Raw genomic sequence first — 18,764 nt, forward strand, 5'->3', positions numbered from 1 at the left:
AGCCACCTGTGCTTGGAAACATAGCAAAAACTGACCATGTGTTAGTACCTGATTAGATGCAACTCCCTGGCTAAAAGGAGGGTTTGTTCTGCTGTGGGCATACTGGATGGTGAGCCCTCTCACTTGCAGAAGGCCTTAGAAAACAAATTTTGACAGTCGAGTTAAGGCTGCTAGTGCTGAAGAGGATTTGTCTAAAATTCTCCCCTAAGACTGAAATAAAAAGCTGTGAAGAAAAGGTTTTGCTGTTAGTAGGTCAGGGACTTGAACAGTAATTCAAAACACTTGTGGCATTCTGACCAAAAACCTTTTTTTTTTTTTTTTTTTTATTTTCCTTTTGAGTTTTCTACATAAAAGCCTTTGAGAGAAGCGATTGAGATGAGCAGAGAAATAACTTCCTTATCCACACCTAAAATACAATGGTTTTACTAAATGGCAAAAGAAGCACTTAGAAGACTGGTTTAGGGAAAAAAAAAAAAGGAGAAAACTGCATGGAGGGGTAAAAAGGCACTTCAAATAAAACTTGAGCAAGTTTATCTATCTACCTTCATTATAAGGTTTATGATTTTTTTTTTAAGGATCTTCTGCACAAAACTTGATACAGGCACCTTCCCCCCAGTAAAAAAAAACAACCATGACCTTACTAGTACTCCCACTTTCTTTTCCAATGCATTGGCTTTGTACATAAATACTGTAAAGCACTGAATTTAAGTCTCTATGCTGTCACAAAACGGTTTTATCTGCTGTTCATCTCAAACTCCAAAGGAATTTAACTGCACCTTAAGATTCAGAAGTTAACATTTTAACCTCCAGTATCTTCCTATCAACTTGTTTTCCACCACATCTCACGACGTAGGTCCAGCTACTGCTCTCCCTCATGTCCAACACTACACCCAGCTCCCCTCTGCATTGTAAATAACCCAACTCCAAGCCAGGCCGTGACAGTTCAGAGCAATCTGAAACCTCAGCAAGACGTAACGCGTTGAGCAATACTCTGCCGGTCCCTGAACTTGGATTACAACCAGCCCATAGGTAGTTACGGACTTTAAAATGAGCAGGGAAATCCCCTAAATAGTCTGTGAGCATGCCCAACGTGCTAGAGGCAGCCAAAAATTAGTAATGCCTCTTAAAGAAGTCGAAGAATTGCTCAAGTGTACCAAGCGGGAGGGTAAAAAACTTCAACAAATTGGAAAGTGGAACTCAATATGGGATGGGTCTCTTATTTTTCCTCACAGAAGACGACGTGGGGAGGCAGAGGGGGGAGTCATCATCATCATCTGGACAAAATGTTTTTTTGAAACCAGCCTCAAGTCTTAGAGAGAGCCTGGAAAACAAGTCTGCTGGTGTGGAAAGCTCCTATACTCAATGCAAGTCGAGACAACTCCACATCTGATAAAGTTATATGGCTGCCCTACTTACTACTAACCACAGGAACGTCCCCTGCACGTCCATGAACAACTAAATTAGCATGTTTCTATTTATTCATTTTAGCTTTATTCCAGCCATTTTAGTGGTCTGGGCAAGGGCACACGACTGTTCATTATTAAAAGCAAGCAAGGCTTTCTCTTCAAGCCACAACAAAGACAGACTCCAGCTCCATATATGCCAGAACATCCCCCTTCAGCATGGCTTTTTTTTTTTTGAGAGAGAGAGTTTTGTTGGTGGCATTTTAAAATCATGAAAGACTCTCAGCTTTACCTTCTCTTATACAGGAACTTGAGATTTAAGATTTAAAAAAAAAAAAATGTATTCTTTCACTATTCACAGTGTTCTTGCTGTTCAGATGTCCCAGTCATACCAACACCCAGTGCAATGCCTTGCCCATGCACGTTTCCAACTGACAAGCTTTCAGCAGGAGAGTTTTCCACTTCACGTGCAATTCCCACAGCATTCATGGCCACCAAGGTATTTCTGTAGGTTATCCTACTCCCATATTAGTGGGAAGTAAGAATAAAATGTAATAGGGGAGTATTTTTAAACAAAAAAAGGCAAGATGCACTGAAATAAGAATATAAATTTCACTGAGGTTTTCTTGAATGACGAGACTTCCCATTCTCTTCCCACTGGCAGGAATTTGAAAGGTGAACACTGAAAAAATTCACCTTCACATACAGGCGAGGGAATTTTCTTTATCACTAAAAGCAAGCACTGCTTTTGGGTACATTGGATGTATTAATTACCACTTGCTGACAATGCTGGGCTGGGAGGTGCTGTTGGCTCTCTGCATGGATGCGAATCCTTGCAGAAGGATCTAGACACAGCAGTGTTGGACAACCATCAGCAGCGTGAAATTCAACATGGGTATGCATAGGGTTTTGCACCAGGAATGGAGCAAAGCTGGTAAAAGGGCAGGACACATGTCCTGTGAGGAGAGGCTGAGGACACCTGGGTTGCCCAGTGTGGAGAAAAGGAGGCTGAGACATGACCCCATGGCTCTCTGCAGCTCCCTGAGGAGGGGAAGCGCAGAGGAGGTGCAGCCTCTGCTCCTGTCACCGATGATGGGATGCATGGGAAGGGCACGACGCTGCACCAGGGGAGGGTCAGACTGGATGTTAGGGAAAATTTATTTCCCCTGAGGGTGGTCAAACCCTGGAGCAGGCTTCCTGGAGAGGTGGTTGATGCCCCATGGCTACCAGTGTTCAAGAGGCATTTGGATAATGCCCTCAGTGATATACTTTAACTTTTGGTTAGCCCTGAAGTGGTCAGGCAGCTGGAGTCAAAGACATCTGTAGGTCCCATTCAACTGAACCTTTCTATGCAACAACTTCCTGGATGGATGAGCTCATCTGCACATCAATTTTAGTCCAAACCTGGAAACTTAGTCAATTTGCATATGTGTCTACCACCACCTCTAAAGAGCTTTGAAAGCCAATTATCCCAAAAAAGTTCTGAAGCATTTTAAAAAAAACATCTAAAACATCAGTAAGATCTGAAACATTAAATTACCATTACCAAATTGCTTTTTTTTTTAATTCAAAGGTATATCACTGTGTTCTTTAAACCAGACCCATTTTCAAGCTTGCCCTTCCACTTACCCTTTACCTTCAAAGTCCATGTAGTTTTGTTTTGTACTTGAAAAGCATACTTGCATAAAACTAAAACCCATAAAAATGTGAAGAGTACTGTCAACTAAACTAAACTCTGGCATTACAAACAACAAATACAACATTTTCCAAAGAAATTCCACTTCAAGAGCTGTGGTTCCATGTGACTCCAAGCAAGAATACGAACTATAACAAAGGTAAAGGAAGAAGAAAGCGATACATGACCATTTGAACCAACAGTCTTATATATGAAGAGAAGTTCCTAATAGTTTGACAAATCCAGAAGATGAGGAATGGGTGCTTTTCTCTAGTTTTTATTCTCCATGAGGAGGTTACTTCTGTAAGCTAATGCACTTGTGTTACTATTTCATTTAGGTACCAACTGTCTGCTACTCACCTACTGCACTCCTGAACTCAACAACAAGCTGAGGGAAGGGAATGGGTTGGTTTTTTGTTTGGTTTTATTTCCTGGTGTTTTAAACCTTGTCAGTTTTCAGATGTAAACTATTCCATCATTCAGATGATGCCAGCTGCAGACAGAAAAAGATCTGTACACCTCTGAAAGTCTGAGCCACCTAAGAGAAGGACAATTTTGTGCATGTCAAAGTCCGAGCAAACGCTCTGCACAGCCTTCAAAGTGCTGCAGAGAAGTGGAGCACAGCAAGTCTCCAGCAAGCCTTTCTTCCAGCTAGAGGTCTAACGCTTTCAGCAGCCAAAGACTTAAAAGGTGAAAACATAAAAGGCATTCTGGGCTACTGCTGTACCTTAGGACAAGTCTGGCATAAGGCTTCAGGGTTATCACTTCTTCTCTCCCATTGGAGCAGATAAGAAAGAGAGTTGAATTTGACATCCGCCTGTTTTTGAACACTCAGTATCATTTGAAATAAGGAAGCAAGGCTTCAAAAGAATTATAAATAAATAAATGATTGTAGATGTTACATTAGCAGTAATTCAGGGTGTCAGCCTTGCAGTAGCCTCATACGTACACCGAACTACTGAAGCTTTGTGAGGTACAGAAAAGGAAGCATTGCTTAGTACTACTAAGCAATGTAGTAACTACTCAGGGTTTCAGCACCAAGTTGGAAACCACTTATCAGTGGAGACGATCATTTTTGCTCTGAAGCATCTTTAGTTCTCGTGTGAGAGCTCCAGCTTCACACATCCCTCTTGTTTCTATATCAAGAAGTTTGGGAAGTCACTTAAAACCCCTAAAAATTTTAGGATTAACTTGACACCGCTTTGATTTTCAGGGTCCGCATCGACTCTTCCAGCTCTGAAGAGGAGCAGAAATAAAATCAGAAGAAGGTATCTAGCTACACTCCACATACAGACCAACAAGTTATTTTCTTCCTTGGCTCATATTCTATGCAACATCTGGTTTCTACACACGTTCTTCAGACGCTTGCCCATTTATTAAACAGAAGCTCACGTGAGTGCTGTGATTAGGAAGTTATACTTTAAGATACAAATATTCTTCAGGCACTGGCATTATACATACGCCAAGATCATCTGCTTGAAGCTCTTTTGGGCAGACACCCCCCCGTCATCAGGCTGGACCTTACACAGCTACTCCAACATGGCCCTGGGGCTGCACTTGAAGCTCTGAGCAGTTCTTCACTTGCGCTAAATTCTTTTGTGTTGAAGCAAAAACCACAGGCTCAAAAATTGAAGGAAAGAATTGTTTTTCTTAGGCCCCATACAAAGAAAGCCACGGAGATCCCCCACAGAAATTGTGCGGTTCTCAACTGCAGGACGGGACTCCCAAATTACAGCAAGCTTTCATCTGAACAGCACTTATGTCAAAAACAAAATTCAGAGCTCGTTTAAACCTCGAACTAGAATAAAAACCTCCCCAGGCAGGCTAAGCCCTTCTAAATACAGCACATTTACCTAAACGCCGAGGCTGAGGAGGCTCTTTCAGAAATCAGAGCTCCGTGCCAAGGGCAGGACAAGCCACCGCATCCAGTAAATTCCCAAACTGGAGTGAGCTCCCTGGGATGGCCCAGCCTGTAGGTCTGAAAGCTGCGGCAGGTTTCACCGACCCCCATCACCTTTCACAAACCCACCACCCTCCAGCAAGCTGCCAACAGCACTGGGCTACTCCGTTCCAGGGGCGGGGGGAAAGAAACAAGAGCAGGATCTTGGAAATTCATCCCAAGACCACGCAGAACTAACCAGAACAACAGAAAATGAAGCTGGGAAGGGCCACAGGCTGTCTTCACTTAAACTTCTACCAACTTCTAGATCTAAACTACCTGGCAAATTTCTGAAACAGCCACTGCTGGGAAACCGACAGCCTTCCTAATCTATTCCAGTGCTCCCGTTGTTCTTAGAAGCTGAATCAACTAACTGAAAGCATGTTTGCTGCTCAAGTTTAAGCCCACAGCTTGTTCCAGCTCCAGCGGAAAAGAGAGCAGCTTCGTCTTTTCTTTCCAGCTACCTAACATATTTAGAGGATGTCATCAAAAGAAATCTGCCTTTGATTTCTTGCAAAAGAAATCATCCTAAATGCTTTCAGCGTCCCCTGAGAGCGCGTGTTCCAGATCCCTGATGACTCCCCTTCGCCCACAGCCTGCTCCTCTCCCAAAACACCACCGAAGCTAGGTGCTGCAGGCTTATCAGCACACAATGAAGTGAGGAGGTCAACTTCCTGCATTTCACATGACATTTCTGTCAAGACACCCAGTAAAAAAACATTTGCTGGTTTGGCAACACCAACATCTACCTGCAGGCTCTTCTCCACAGATCTCCCCGCCTGCCCAGTCACCCCCCACCCTGTTACCTGCACAGCTGAGCCTCACCAAAACCTTGCAGACCACGTCTGCCCCTGCTGAACCGCACCTTATTCACGTACCACTGCTTTGTCCATCTGTCAAGAACATTTTGAATGTATTCTCTGATGTCCTTGGAGCTCCTCTGAATGCAGTTAGGCATTACGTACTCCACTGCAGGACAGCCAAGGAGGTACAGTTGACAAAGGAGGACATTTCACAAAAAGAATAGATATTTGGTGGAACGCTGGTTATTATTGCACTAGCTCTTTGAATTTTTAGTTAAAAACAGGTGGAAAAGGTACTACGTGGCAGTTACATATTTAACATTTAATGACTTATTTTCCACTAAAGCACGAGAACTAGCAATTAATGGCAGAGCTACTTCCATACACGGAGTAATTCCATACAGTAGGCTTTGTGTTAAAAAACAGCAGCCAAATTATCATCACCTATCTCAGTGCATATTTTATATACTGATAGAATTGGGATTCAAGGCAAACCAACAAGACAGATGCCCAGAGCGCTTACTAGAATTCAAGGATTTCAACCAACAACTATCCAGGAGTTTCATTGCATCTGCTTTCTTAAGGGTCAGATGAAAACTAATTTTTCTTCTTGAGTAGACAAATTCCAAGCCCCTTTATCAACTCATTTTCCTGACAAAAATCCAGGACATTACCTGAATTTTTAGAAACGTTTGCCTTTGTTCTACTATACTCAGAAATAAAAGGTCTTTCAAACAGGCTACAGTCAAAAAACTACACCCGGCCACGATGCAAAACTGCAATACGTTACCCATAGCATAAAACCAACCTACCCAAAATTTAGAACAAAAAAGTCTCCAGCACTGGAGCGTTTCTGTGACAGTGCATGTTATACGAGCATAAACCTAACTTCAAATATTAACAGCACTGTCAAATCCTTGTACTTTTTCCACTTCAGTGAAGCATTTTTACCACGGCGTTACCATCAATGCAGTGGTTGAAGGGCCTAGTGAAAGCAGTGACGTGAACTATGATTTTCTAAAGACAACTAAACCTACTACAGGTGGAAGTTTAGAATTGCTCGGGGATTTTTGCTTCCCTCCCAAACATATCCTGAAAAAAACCATCAGTGTTGAATCCCAGCCCTCGGTACGTATTGTTATAGAATCACTCAACAGCACTGCAAATACGTGCAAAATTGTTTTTCCAGCCTCTCCCTATACCAAAAATCTTTCAAACTTGCCAAACGAAAATAAAATTCCATTTTAAAGTCACACAGTGACTGTGTCCTTGAAAACTAATTTCTTGCGAGTTTTAAAGAGACTCCATTTTATAGCCATGCATACACAACAGAAGAAACTTGACAACTTCTCCAAGTGGGGAATCCAATTTCCTACCTTATCAGTATGATCTTTAAAAAATGGCTTGCTGACAACCTGAGAGCAAGATTTGCAAGCAGGTGAAAAGCCTCCCATCGTCATAACACTCAGAGGGGGAAACAAAAAAAAAAAAGACATTTGGAGTCATAGAAGACAGAGCATTAAGTTGCAATGCAGCCTCTTCCAGAGCTCCCTTAGCAGCATCAAAATTAAATGTTAACGCCAGCGGGATAGGACATTACCGAGTCTCAAAACATATCATGGGAAGTAAAATGAGAAACAGGTTCACTATCTCTGACAAAACAATTATTGTTCAAATATTAAAACATTGCTCCCAAGTTTGGTCTCAAGAAATGTACTTAGTCAACCCAACTTTGGCAGGATGTTTTAAAGCAGGCTTTAAAGGCTTAAAACTGAAGCTCTAAAGCAAAACCTTCACACATGGTCTGGGTTTAAATTCCAGATCCCAGAAGCCTAAATCATCGTCATCTCCCCTTCATATAAGGTTTCTGACAACACAAACGTGTCCCTCTTCTCTCACCCTCTCTTTACGCTCAAAGACATGTGAAAATGCACCAAGTAAAAGGGGCTGTTAGAGAATATTTTATGATTTGTTCTTATCTAGAAGTGGCTGACTTGGACCTGGTCTGCCAGGAACCTCTTCCTGATTGCAGCTGCTTTTCAAACAAGAAAGCAAAAAACCAAAAAGCCGTAGCACAAAGCCAAAATAACAACATCTGAATAAACTAACAGGCATATGTTGCTAGTACAAGTTCTACAGTAACTAATTACACCACCATCTAGGAATGAAAACTGGGCTTTTACCATACATTTTGAAATGCAGTGGGCATCGTTGTCTTGATATGAGCATCTCTGAAGTATCCTAATTATGAAAAGTTCTGGACATGGCATTAACATACCTGCAGTATTCCCTTTTAGAGTTGTTGGCCCACTACGACCAACATTTCCAGTCGACAACCAACTGCTCAAACATTGCCAGGGCTGAAAGAATCCAGCGGATTATAAAGAAATCCACAGGCTATTGCATAAAGCCAAAGCACTGCCACCACACAAAAGGTGTTGTTTCTTGCCTCATGAATACCTGGCTTCTGTAAATATGAGGGCTACTTCATGCATATGGACTTGAGGTTTCTAGACCTGCCTCCAAAATCCCAGAAGCACTACACATGTGCTCCCAGGGAGAAAAGCCACAATTCTTTTGCTGTCCCAGCTCCCAGCAACACCCTTTTCCACATCCAGACAAAGTAAGTCCAGAAGAAGAGAAGTTTTGGTCCGCTAAAGTCAAGTCTATCAGGACAAACAAGAGATTTGCAATCTTGGTGGTCTTCATTGCTCGAAGACGACCTTGTCAGACAGAAAAAAACTAACACCTAGGCCTTAAAGAATTTCCCCAAGACTCAAATCAGCTCTGTAGCCCGTTGTGGTTACTAATACATGTACTCCGAAAATCAACAGGTTGGGGAAACCTACTCCAAAGTCACTACAGCAGAAATGTGATTACTAAGATTTCTCTGTTTTTCAAGAGAAACGCAGAAAAACCACCAACTCAACTCGCAGCCAGCAGCCGGCGTTACGCTGCCTGCGGTGGCAGCTCCCAGGCCCGCACGCACGAGGTTGCGAGACTGGAGGTGGAAGGGCCAACAGATACGATCTGCTCACGGGCAACATCATTTTCCGCTCCTGCAAGTTTCAATTGAGCAATTGTACGGGGTAAAGAAAACCCATTCCAGGAGCCTGACATCTGCTCACCTGCCAGAAAGTTTGCGTTCTCCCGGCAAAGCACAAAACATTCCTTTCCGATGCTGATCCTCGACCTCCCACCAACGTGTGGAAATTCATTTAGGGCCGTCGACTCCACTCCCGGGGATACGGATCCGTGCCAAATGATTCACGTTTGTTTGGCCAACAATCAAATATTCTGCTTATTTAGGCTGACGAATTTGTGTCCCCTTCCTCCCCCAGGGAAACCCACTCATAGAAGTCAATTCATGGTGTTACCATTTATTTTTTTTAATACTTAAACTACCTGAATCATGTGAGAGATGGGATACCAATAATCCTATAGGTTCTGTGCAACCATTTGCAGCAGGGTGTGAATCAAGAAAACCCAAGAGCTTGGCCCCGGCAACCACGACTACGTGGTTTTGCTCCTTCTGCACTGCAAAGAAAATCAAGGTTTGCTCTCTGAAGCAGTCAACTTTCAGTTTATCTTTCCACAAAACATATTCTTGGCCTGCCTGAAAATTCAACAATTGCCTGCATTCCTGGCAAAAGATACTGCTTTGAACTACAGGGCTTGTAGCCGACAAGAATTATATTCCTACTAAAAAAGTCAAAACAGACGATGCTCTATAGTTGTGGCTGTAAGAAGACTGTCTTGGTTGGAAAAATTCAGCTGCTGCTTCCCTTCTGGTTATAACTTGGGAGCCAACACCCAACTTCTCCCCGGCGGAGCGCTCTGATCCAAAAGCCTGTGGCGACTTTTGGAGCTGCACCCAGACGCTCATCTTCACACAGGCACAACCGGGGGGTGTCCTGAAACCCCACAAACCCTCCCTGGCGTTATTTATCCAGCGGTATCAGTCTGGAGTGCTTTTCCTGTCCTCTTCTGATCGGGAGTCCAACAGGATGCAGACTTTCTCCTGTCGGGCACTGGACCACGAGCAGGTTCCTTGCAAGCTGCCCAAGTGCCTGAAGAGACACGCCGAGCAATGTAACCGCACCGCTTCGCGTTCCTGCCATACATTACGTCCAAGAGCTGCTTTCCAGGCTCAAACGCAATCAACAAAAGCTTCCTACACCAAAAAAAAAAAACATTTGCACCTCTCCAAGCAACGCCGCTCAACCTACGAAGCAGAAGCAGGTTATAACCTATGAAGCAGAAGACACTCGGCCCTCCTCACGCCTATTACAAAGTTACAAAACTCTATTTTTTAGCCTCAAGTTCTTGCTTACAAACAAGAAAGAGGGATTTTTTAATGGCACCCTGCAGCCCCACGGTGCCACTCCCCCAGCTAAGTGACTTCCACGTTACAGATGTGCAACCCCAGCAAAATATCAAGGGCTCGATGGAGTGCAAAGCACCTGGCGATGGACTTTGCTCCAGTTATTGGCAACCCACTCGCCCAGCAGAGGTGCTGAAGATTTGGTGAAAATAGTTCTTCTTCCTCTAGTTGTTACCCAAATTTTGTCTCCTAAACGGTTTGGGTAGAGCTTCTCTTGAATGAGCTAGAGCAACTGGAGATGTTTTGTCTGTGGGAGACTGATGCTGCAGGTGCTACAAAAGGGAAATGGGAATGGGTTTTGACCTGTACACACCTTTTAGGTTTTTAAGCTTTCAGTGAGCTCCTTTTCACTGCTGCTTCGCTTCAGAAGTGTGTCCGTCTCTCGAAGCTGTGCTGGCCTGAGCCAGGAAGCAGCCAAGTGCCTCCACCAGCCACAAGAGGTTCTGCAGGAGATGGCCACCTTGGCACTTCCCACGCCAGCGACAGCCAACTGAAAGTCCTCAGAGAAAAGACTTCATCAAAAACGGAGGAAAGAGGTCCAGAAAAACACCCAGCGAGCAAGTCCGTGGAAATTTCTGGAAACCTCAAGATAGCAAACCTTCCGATTCTGGAGAAAACATTGAAAGCAAAGGCTGCAGCAGCTCCGACAACGAGGCTGCACGCACTCTCCAACCACCTTGCGTGTTGTCGGCCCAGGCGTTCAGATAACCAAGGGATTTGGCATGGGGTCAATTCAGAAAGGGCTAGAGCCCTGCACAGCTCTGAGCTTTAACTGGGGGAGGAAAAAAAAGCCCCCAGACAAGGCAGACACCCTGCAGGCCTGCCGATGCGAGTTCAGCCCTTGGGAGCAGGAAGAGGACAGCGCTGCGCTTTTATCACACTGGGCACCAACACTGGAAACCCATTGCTGTTGGGAGAACTCTTGGGGCAGCAGAGGAAAAGCCTTTGGCCTGAGGTGATGTTTTAGGATGGATGGCAAGGAACTGCTTTTCTTAGCCATGAGAAGATCCCAGTACAGAAAGCTTTACTGCGTGATACCTCCAAGACCCTACCAAGTTAGGGGATGAAGGGACGTAACTTCCAGAGCCCAAAACATATTTCTTAAGTGGCATGGGTTTCTTCAGCTGCATAAATACGTGAACAAGGTGGTTAAAGTATTGCTATAAACCAGAACAGGCTAATTAAGTGATAACACAAGAGGGAATCACCTCCAGGAAGTGGAGTAAGGAAGAAGAAACGTGCAGATGGGCGACAGAACAATAAAAGGTGCAGGATGGCTCCCAGCGTGTCTTAGAGGAAAAAATAAAGTCAACCCTCCACGGGTGACACAGAAGAATTAGTGGAATTATCATTTAACGGGTTGCAATGGCAAACCTCATCTTCTTATGAGATATTTTTCTGCTCAACTACCACAAGTGACAGGAATAAAGAGAAAACAGCTCGCCAGCGTTGGGAATAAGAGCATCAGCGAGCTGTTTTGCTCCTTTTCAGGCTGCAAGGTGTGACTTTGGGTCACCGCGGTGCGAGACACTCCCCTGCAGCACCCAGAGCCATTATTAACCGATCCCAGTGAGTCCATTTTTTTTTCATTATTATCATTATTATTTATTTCAGCCGCGAGGAAAGCCGTCCCCCCGGCAGCAGGCAGAAAGCTGGACAGGGCCAGGCTGAGCAGAGGGCAGGCAGCAGCTCTCAGCAGGCTGCTGGAAGGGAGGGATCTTCCTCTCTCCAGCAAGGAGAGCAGGATGGGCGGCTTCCAGTTGCAGCAACCCATTAGGCAGAAACTGCTATCAAAGCACCAGGGAGGGCCCTACCCTAACGGGGTTGGGAAACAGGAGGCAGCACGGGCCCAGCCACCACGCCGGGTCCCTCAGCTCCTTCCCTCTCGCCGAGGTTGCCCGGGGTGCCTCTTTTTCAGCCTGCTGGAGGCTCTTCCTACAGGTAGATCAGCCCGGACATCACGCCCGGTCCTTCCAGACCCATTATTTAAGGCCCCCCTCGTACTACCGAGGGATGCATCAGGTTCAGGTGCCAGGAGACGTGAGCCCCTACCGCCCTGCTGGGCTTCTGGAGGGTAACACGGCACAAAAGCAGAGTGAATCTCCCAAGAAAAAGAAACATCTCAACAAAAGGCAAGCTTGGCACCGGCGTAACATTCTTCCAAAGAGCCCAAAGTGAGTTATGACAATATTGGCCTTTAGATTTTGCAACCGAGATTGTGTGCAGCACGAGAGCGAGTTAAAAAGCAAACAGAAGCGCCTTCCTCACCCTCTCCCTTAACAAATCCTGCACAACCTTTTACAAAGCTGTGGCACACACACACACACACACACACACAGAGCAAAAAGCTCCCCGCAGCAAGCATCAGCCCTGACATTGTTTACTGCAGACCAACAACGCAATTCGCTACAGTTACAACAAGCACCGCTGTCTGCCAGGGCTTGGTGTTGCTTAAAAACACTTTCCAGAGGAGGGGAAAAAAATAATAATAATAATAAATCAATTCCACAGTCATTAGGCGAAAATTCTCAAACTGCAAACTTTGGGCTTCTATTTTTACACCGATATTTTTGGTGGCGTGTTGCATGACTACCCTTTATTCCGCGGGATTATTTCTGTCCCCTTCGGGAAGCACAAGGAGGTGAGGAACAAAAGGAAGCCTTGAGCCCGCGCCTCTTCTCTCTGTGAGCAGGTAGGGAACACCAGCACGGGGAGAACGGGAAGCCCTCGGCTCGGATACTCATCACCTGACGTTGGAGTTGAAGGATTGAGGTGGAATTGCAACTGTTAGATGCTGAGGTCACAGCCTGGACCTCACAGCCGTGATCTTTGTTCCCCCGTGTGCTTCCCACAGCGTTCCCTCTCCCAGAGGGGCGATAAAATCCTCGTGGCAGAGCCGTGAGAAGCCATCCTTCCCAGCAGCTGTGGACAACCTCCTTTCACCCAAGGCTGGGGCTTCCTTATCAACTTGGGAGCACAAAGTCTAATAAATTACGCAGGGAGCGAGATGAAAAGCCCTGCGCACCACAGCAATCACCCTGCCATTGTCCTCCTCCTCCTCGGGATCCAGAGAGCCACGACTTCTCCCAAGCCTTCCAGCCCATCACCCGAGTCCCTCCTTCCTCCCTGGATAACTCTTGCTGGGCCCAGCCAGCCGCAGCAGTGGCTGGAGAGGCAGCGGGGCCAGAGTGACTTCATCGTTTCGTTTCGCCACCACTCCGGGCTTCCAAATTAAAACAACAAGGCGGGCACCCAGCAGCTCGGGCTGGGCTCCCCGGGGGCTTGGAGAAGGCCTGCACCACCACCGGGGTACTGGAGGTGTCTGCGAGGCTCAGAAAACAAAGCTCTGTCCATTTTCACCTGCTCACAGGGAACCTTTTGTCCCGGCCTTCAGTCAAAAGGGCTCAAAACGTCACTAAGTATCACTCTGAAAACCTACAGCAAGAGGAAGGAGCCCAGCAAACTCCCCGTTCACCACGTAATTGATTTTTTTTATTTTTATTTTGTCCCCAAGCGCTCAACAACGGTGGTAATAGACGGCTTGCCACATCACGCCATAAGGGGCTCCTAAAACTCACGGGGACCCAGAAAAATACTCGCCCTTTCTGGCAACCTGCTGCTGCCCTCTCACAAAGGAGAGAATAAAAAGTTTCAACTTCCTGGACCGTCTTCCACGGGTGGATTCATTGAAAAAAAAAAAATAAATAAAAAAATCCCAACTGCGTTTCCCACAGAGCCCTCGCCTGTGGTTCTCCTGCTTTGTTCTGACATTTTTTTTTTCCAGGCAGCAGAAGGACCAGGAGCACATGACTAGAGCGACTGGGGGGGTTATCGCAAGTGCGTGCGCTTTATGCTCCGGCCTTTGTTTCTCCCTCCGTGGTATACGCTGGGGATTGAATCATATTTGCAAACTTGTTAGTCTGCCTCAGTTAGCACTCTCTTCGCGGGCGAGCATCTGCCTAGGCTCTGACCTCGAATAAACGGGAAAGGAGCATCAGTGACCTTTCAAGAACCAAGCTGCGGAGAGCTTGAATCAGACAAATTCAGGCGCCGAGCATGACAGGGCTAGGTCTCGCCCGAATTAGGCGGCCACCTGCAGAAAGCCCGGCCAACAAAACCCGCTCCTCGTTCCGCACGCACATCAAGTGGATCGATACATTAAAATGGAGTCGCCCACGGCTTTCCCCCCACGGAAATCAAGACCCCCAAATGCGCGTGAAACGCTGGATCTGCTAATAATACGGGTTAACTGCACTCCCTGTTTTTTTTGTTGTTTTTTTTTTTTTTTTAAGTGCTGCAGGCGCCCCGATCATGCGGATCCAAGGCAGGCGACAGCCCCCAACCAAGCCCGGCGCCCTCTTCGAGGCTTCGCCCGCAGCGGGAGACATTTCGGCGCAGAGAGAAACCCGTGAGAAATCCCTCAAGATCCAACAAGATCCCTTTTTGATCTGTCAAAAAGCCCCCGGGCACGCGGAGCCCCGGCACGAAGCGCCTCGAACAATATCAACCCCTGTGTCAGGTGTGGCTACGGGCAAGCACCGAAGGGATCGACCAAACGGCACCGCACGGCCAGCCCTCCGGCTCCCATAAAGCCCCCCCAGCCTCCATTTCCAGCAGAAAAAGGGGAAAATATTCCTCACAAACCAGGCCGGCAGCACAGCGATCGGGTCACTCGCATGCACGCATTCAAATGAGGAGCCAGGACGTTTCCTATTATAACCCCGGTGCTCCTCTTTGGCGACTCAGAGCAGGGCCTTTTTCCCCCTTTGCCCAGATGCCATGAATTCGTGTCCAACAGCCCCAGCTCCCCCCGGCTGGAGGGGGTTGGGGTGGGGGGGATGGATCCAAAGGGTGGGCACCCACCCCACGCTCTGCCAACCCCAAACGTGCCCGTGCGGCATAAAGCCTAGGCCTGGCTCCCAACAATATTCCCCCCGAGCAGCCAGCCGGGAATAACCCCTCGGTGTACTCACATGCGGCGGGGGGAGGATGTTTCTTATTTTCGGCGTTACCGAGCGATTTTAGGGCTGCCTGAATCGCGAAAGAGGCACCTTTTGTACCCCATTTCCCTCCCCCAAACCACCTTTTTTTTTTTTTTTTTTTTTTTTTATAAAATGGGCTGGACTAGGAGGTGCTCACACCCGAGATCTCAGGGCGTTGGGAGAGAAGGGAAAAAAAAATGGAAAAAGGGAAAATATATTTATATATATAGGGGGATGGGGAGCAAGGGGGGGCACCTGCCTGCCCGTCATTCATGGTGGGGAAGGGGGGAAAAGAGGGGGAAGGAGGGGGGGGGGAGACACAGCCCACACAGACAAAACCCCGGCCCTGGGAGCCCGCTTGACAAAGGGAAGGGCTGCCAGCGGGCAGAGGGGCCGAGGCCAGGGGCAGGGCGGCTTTTTTGGGGTCTGGGGGGTGTCGCAGCCCCCCCCCCCCCCCCCCCCCCCCCCCAGCCCGATACTCACGGCTGACTTTCATGCTGCCGAAGGCCGAGGGCTGCTGCACCGGCTTGCAGCTCTCCGCGAAGGACGTGGTCCTGGGCCGCCCGGACATGGTCTCGGGCTGCGGCTGCGCCTCTCTCCTCCTCCTCCTCCTCCTCCTCCTCCTGCTGCTGCTGCTGCTCTTCCTCCCTCCTCCTCCTCCTCCTCCTCCTCCTCAGGGCCCTCTCCCGCCGCTCAGGGCGAGCCCTGCCTCATCAACCGCGGCCCCTCACGGGGGGGGGGGGGGGGACCCGAGCCCTTCCCCTGGCGGTGCCGCCGGGCTGCCCGCCGCTCTGTCCGTCGCTCTGCCGCTCTGTCCGTCCCCTCACAGCGCCATTTCGGCCCCCCTTTTCTTTCTTTTTTTTTTTTTTTTTCCCCCTTTTTCTCTCCGCAGCGCCCCGGCTGCCGGAGCCGCCCCCGCCCGCCCGCCGCGGGGCTGCGCTAGGCCTCGCTGCCCCCACCCTCCGCGCCAGTCACATGGGGCGGAGGCTCGGGGCTCCTCTTCCTTCCTTCCTTTCTCTCCTTGTTGGCTTTTTCTGCTCCTTTTTATCCTTATTCCTCCTTATTTTTTTTTTTTTTAATCGCCTTCCGTCTCCTCTGCGGGAGCAGCGGGGACTACTTCTCCTCCTCCTCCCTCCCCTCTCCTCTCCCCCCCCCCTCCCCTCTCAGGCGGAGGGATCGTCCCGGCGGGGAGGCGGTGCTGCGGCCGCTCGCCCAGGGAATCCAACAGCGGCGGCGGCGGAGGGATCCGCGGCGGGCGGCGCGGTGATGCGGCCGGGCGGCGGGGCCTCTCCCCTGACGGCGGCGCTCAGGCGGTGCCGGTGGCGGCCGGGCGGCTCCTCACGGCCCCCGCACGGCGAGGGGGCCGGCCGGCGGCGGCGGGGCGGGCCATGGCGGCGGCGGCGGCGGCTCGTTGCCCTCAGCGCGCTGCTGCTGCTCCCTGCTGCCGCTTACGCCGAGCCCGCGAACGCAGCGCAGCCGCCTATGCGCGCCGCTGCCCTACGCTGCGCAACGGCCGTAGGCGCCGTCTGTGAATAGGCAGCCGAAGGGGCCGACGCGCTCGTTGCAAACCCCCCCCCCCCCCCGTCCCCGTCACGGAAACAGCCGAGCGTGCTCGGAGCCAATGGCGAGGCCGCTCCGGGGACGGCTGTGGCGGCTCGGAGCCAATCGGGCGCGGCCGAGCCCTCCCGAAGCCAGGCGGCCGGCCAATGGCGGAGCGGCGCCGCCGCCCTAGCAGCGCGGTCCGGCAGCCAATGGGAGGCGGCCGGCTCTGCCGGGAGGAGCCGAAGGGAGCCGAAGCGGCGCGGCCAATCAGCGGCCGCGGTTGCACGGCCCTGCGACGGCTTCGGGCCGCAGCCCCTAGGCGGAGAGCGGCCGCGGGCTGTGATTGGCTGCCGCGGCGGCGCGCTGCCATTGGCTGGGGGCGATGAGGCGGCCCGAAGACGCCAGCCAGCTGTCTGCCGCCGACCAATCCGCGGGCAGCACCGGCGGGCAGCGCCCGCTCCCATTGGGCGAGGGGAGGGGAGGGGGGCGGGGCCTGGCGGGCCACGCTTCGCCGCGGTGGGGCCTCGCGCGCCGCCTCGCTCACCTTTATGACCTCACCGGCTGCGCAGGGCGGGCAGCGCGCATGCGCAGTGCGGCGGGGCGGGCTCGGCGCCGCCCTGAGGCCGGGGCCGTGCCTGTGGCGGGGGGGGACACCGGGGCCGGGACCCCACCCCTTGGGAGCCGGCATGGCAGCCGCGGCTCCCTGAGAGCGGTGTCCAAACGGCTCCGGGGCCGTTAATGCCCGTTTGAGGCAACTTCCCTCACGACCTGTCGCCTCAGGGCGGGGCAGCCCCCGGTGCAACCGTTACAACCGTTACCCGGCCCGTTACAGCCGTTAACAACCGTTACAACCATTACCCGGCCCGTTACAGCCGTTAATAACCGTTAAAACCGTTACCCGGCCGGTTACAACCGTTAAAACCGTTACCCAGCCGCTTACAGCCGTTAACAGCCATTACAACCATTACCTGGCCCGTTACGGCCGTTACAACCGTTAAAACCCATTACCCAGCTGGTTACAACCGTTAAAACTGTTATCCGGCCCATTACAGCTGTCAAAACCGTTAAAACCGTTACCCGGCCCGTTAACAGCCGTTAAAACTGTTGCAGCCGTTAGTGCCCTGAGCCCCTGTTTGCCCCCAGCCCATTCCATGGGGTCCCCCCCTCAGTGACCCGTCAGGGGCCACTTCCCTGGGGGTGTGCGGTCCTACCCCCGTGTGGAAGCACAAAGGTGTGATAATTCCCGTTAAAAACGCAAGGTTTTGTTCCTCTTAACGTGAAATACAGGATTTTGGGTGGCTGGCTGCTGTAGGGCGAAGCGGCGTGGCTGTGGAAAGGAAGGAGCGCTGTGGCCATCGCCTCGTGAGGAGCAGAGGGTGATAAACCCACTGCAGGAGCCGGCCCGAGGGAGGGGGCAAGAGGCACAGGCTCACAAAGTTCTCTCCCTTCAGTTCTCCCTCGCAAATTTTAGGAAACGCGGCGTATATCAGAGCCGCTAGAACGGCCTTCGTACCCAGGTCTTGGTGCCACCACTGGTGGATTTTGCTTGGCCCTGGCCGGCGTCCAGCCCGTCCTTGTGACTTCTGGAAGAGCCTGTACTTCTGCGGGGCTCTGCAATATCCGTGGGGCAGCTCGCCTGGCAGAGCTGCTCGCTGCCCTGACCTCGGTAACGTTACTCAGCAGCCCTCTGCAAACGTTGGGTACTGCTCGTTTATACCATTTAAAGGGAAAAAGGAAAAAAAAAAATGTTCTCACCAGAGTAGTTTATACCACAGACAAAGTAACTTGGACCAGCAGAAGCACTTTTTGCCAGCGCTAGAGTCTAAGAGCTGCTGCTTTCTTTTCAAGGCATCAAAATATTGCCTGTTTATCCTTTTTTCTTCTTGTGTCCCATTCCAAGCAACGCTGCTATGTGAGCAATGAAAGACCTGGCCAAAGGCAGCTAAGATTTACCCTGTACAACAGCTTTGTTCCGAAGCAGAAAACCAGCTCAGTCTCTCCAAACGGTCCTGTTCGGCACCACGGCGCTCACCCCG

The 18,764-nt window shown here is 49.8% G+C and overlaps 1 protein-coding gene across 3 annotated transcripts in view; it reads right to left on the reverse strand.

Moving 5' to 3' along the window:
* Positions 1-16,769, reverse strand: part of GSK3B (glycogen synthase kinase 3 beta) — a 130,993-nt gene extending 114,224 nt beyond the window's left edge. For all 3 annotated transcript variants that reach the window (XM_084304205.1, XM_084304204.1, XM_084304206.1), the window contains exon 1: positions 15,670-16,769. In XM_084304205.1, the coding sequence (XP_084160331.1) occupies positions 15,670-15,757 (88 nt within the window). In that variant the 5' untranslated portion in view covers positions 15,758-16,769. The remainder of the gene's footprint in view (positions 1-15,669) is intronic.
* Between the last annotated feature and the right edge of the window lie 1,995 nt (positions 16,770-18,764).

Source organism: Netta rufina (genome assembly GCF_964035555.1).
Source record: "Netta rufina genome assembly, chromosome: 1".
Classification (NCBI taxonomy): domain Eukaryota; kingdom Metazoa; phylum Chordata; class Aves; order Anseriformes; family Anatidae; genus Netta; species Netta rufina.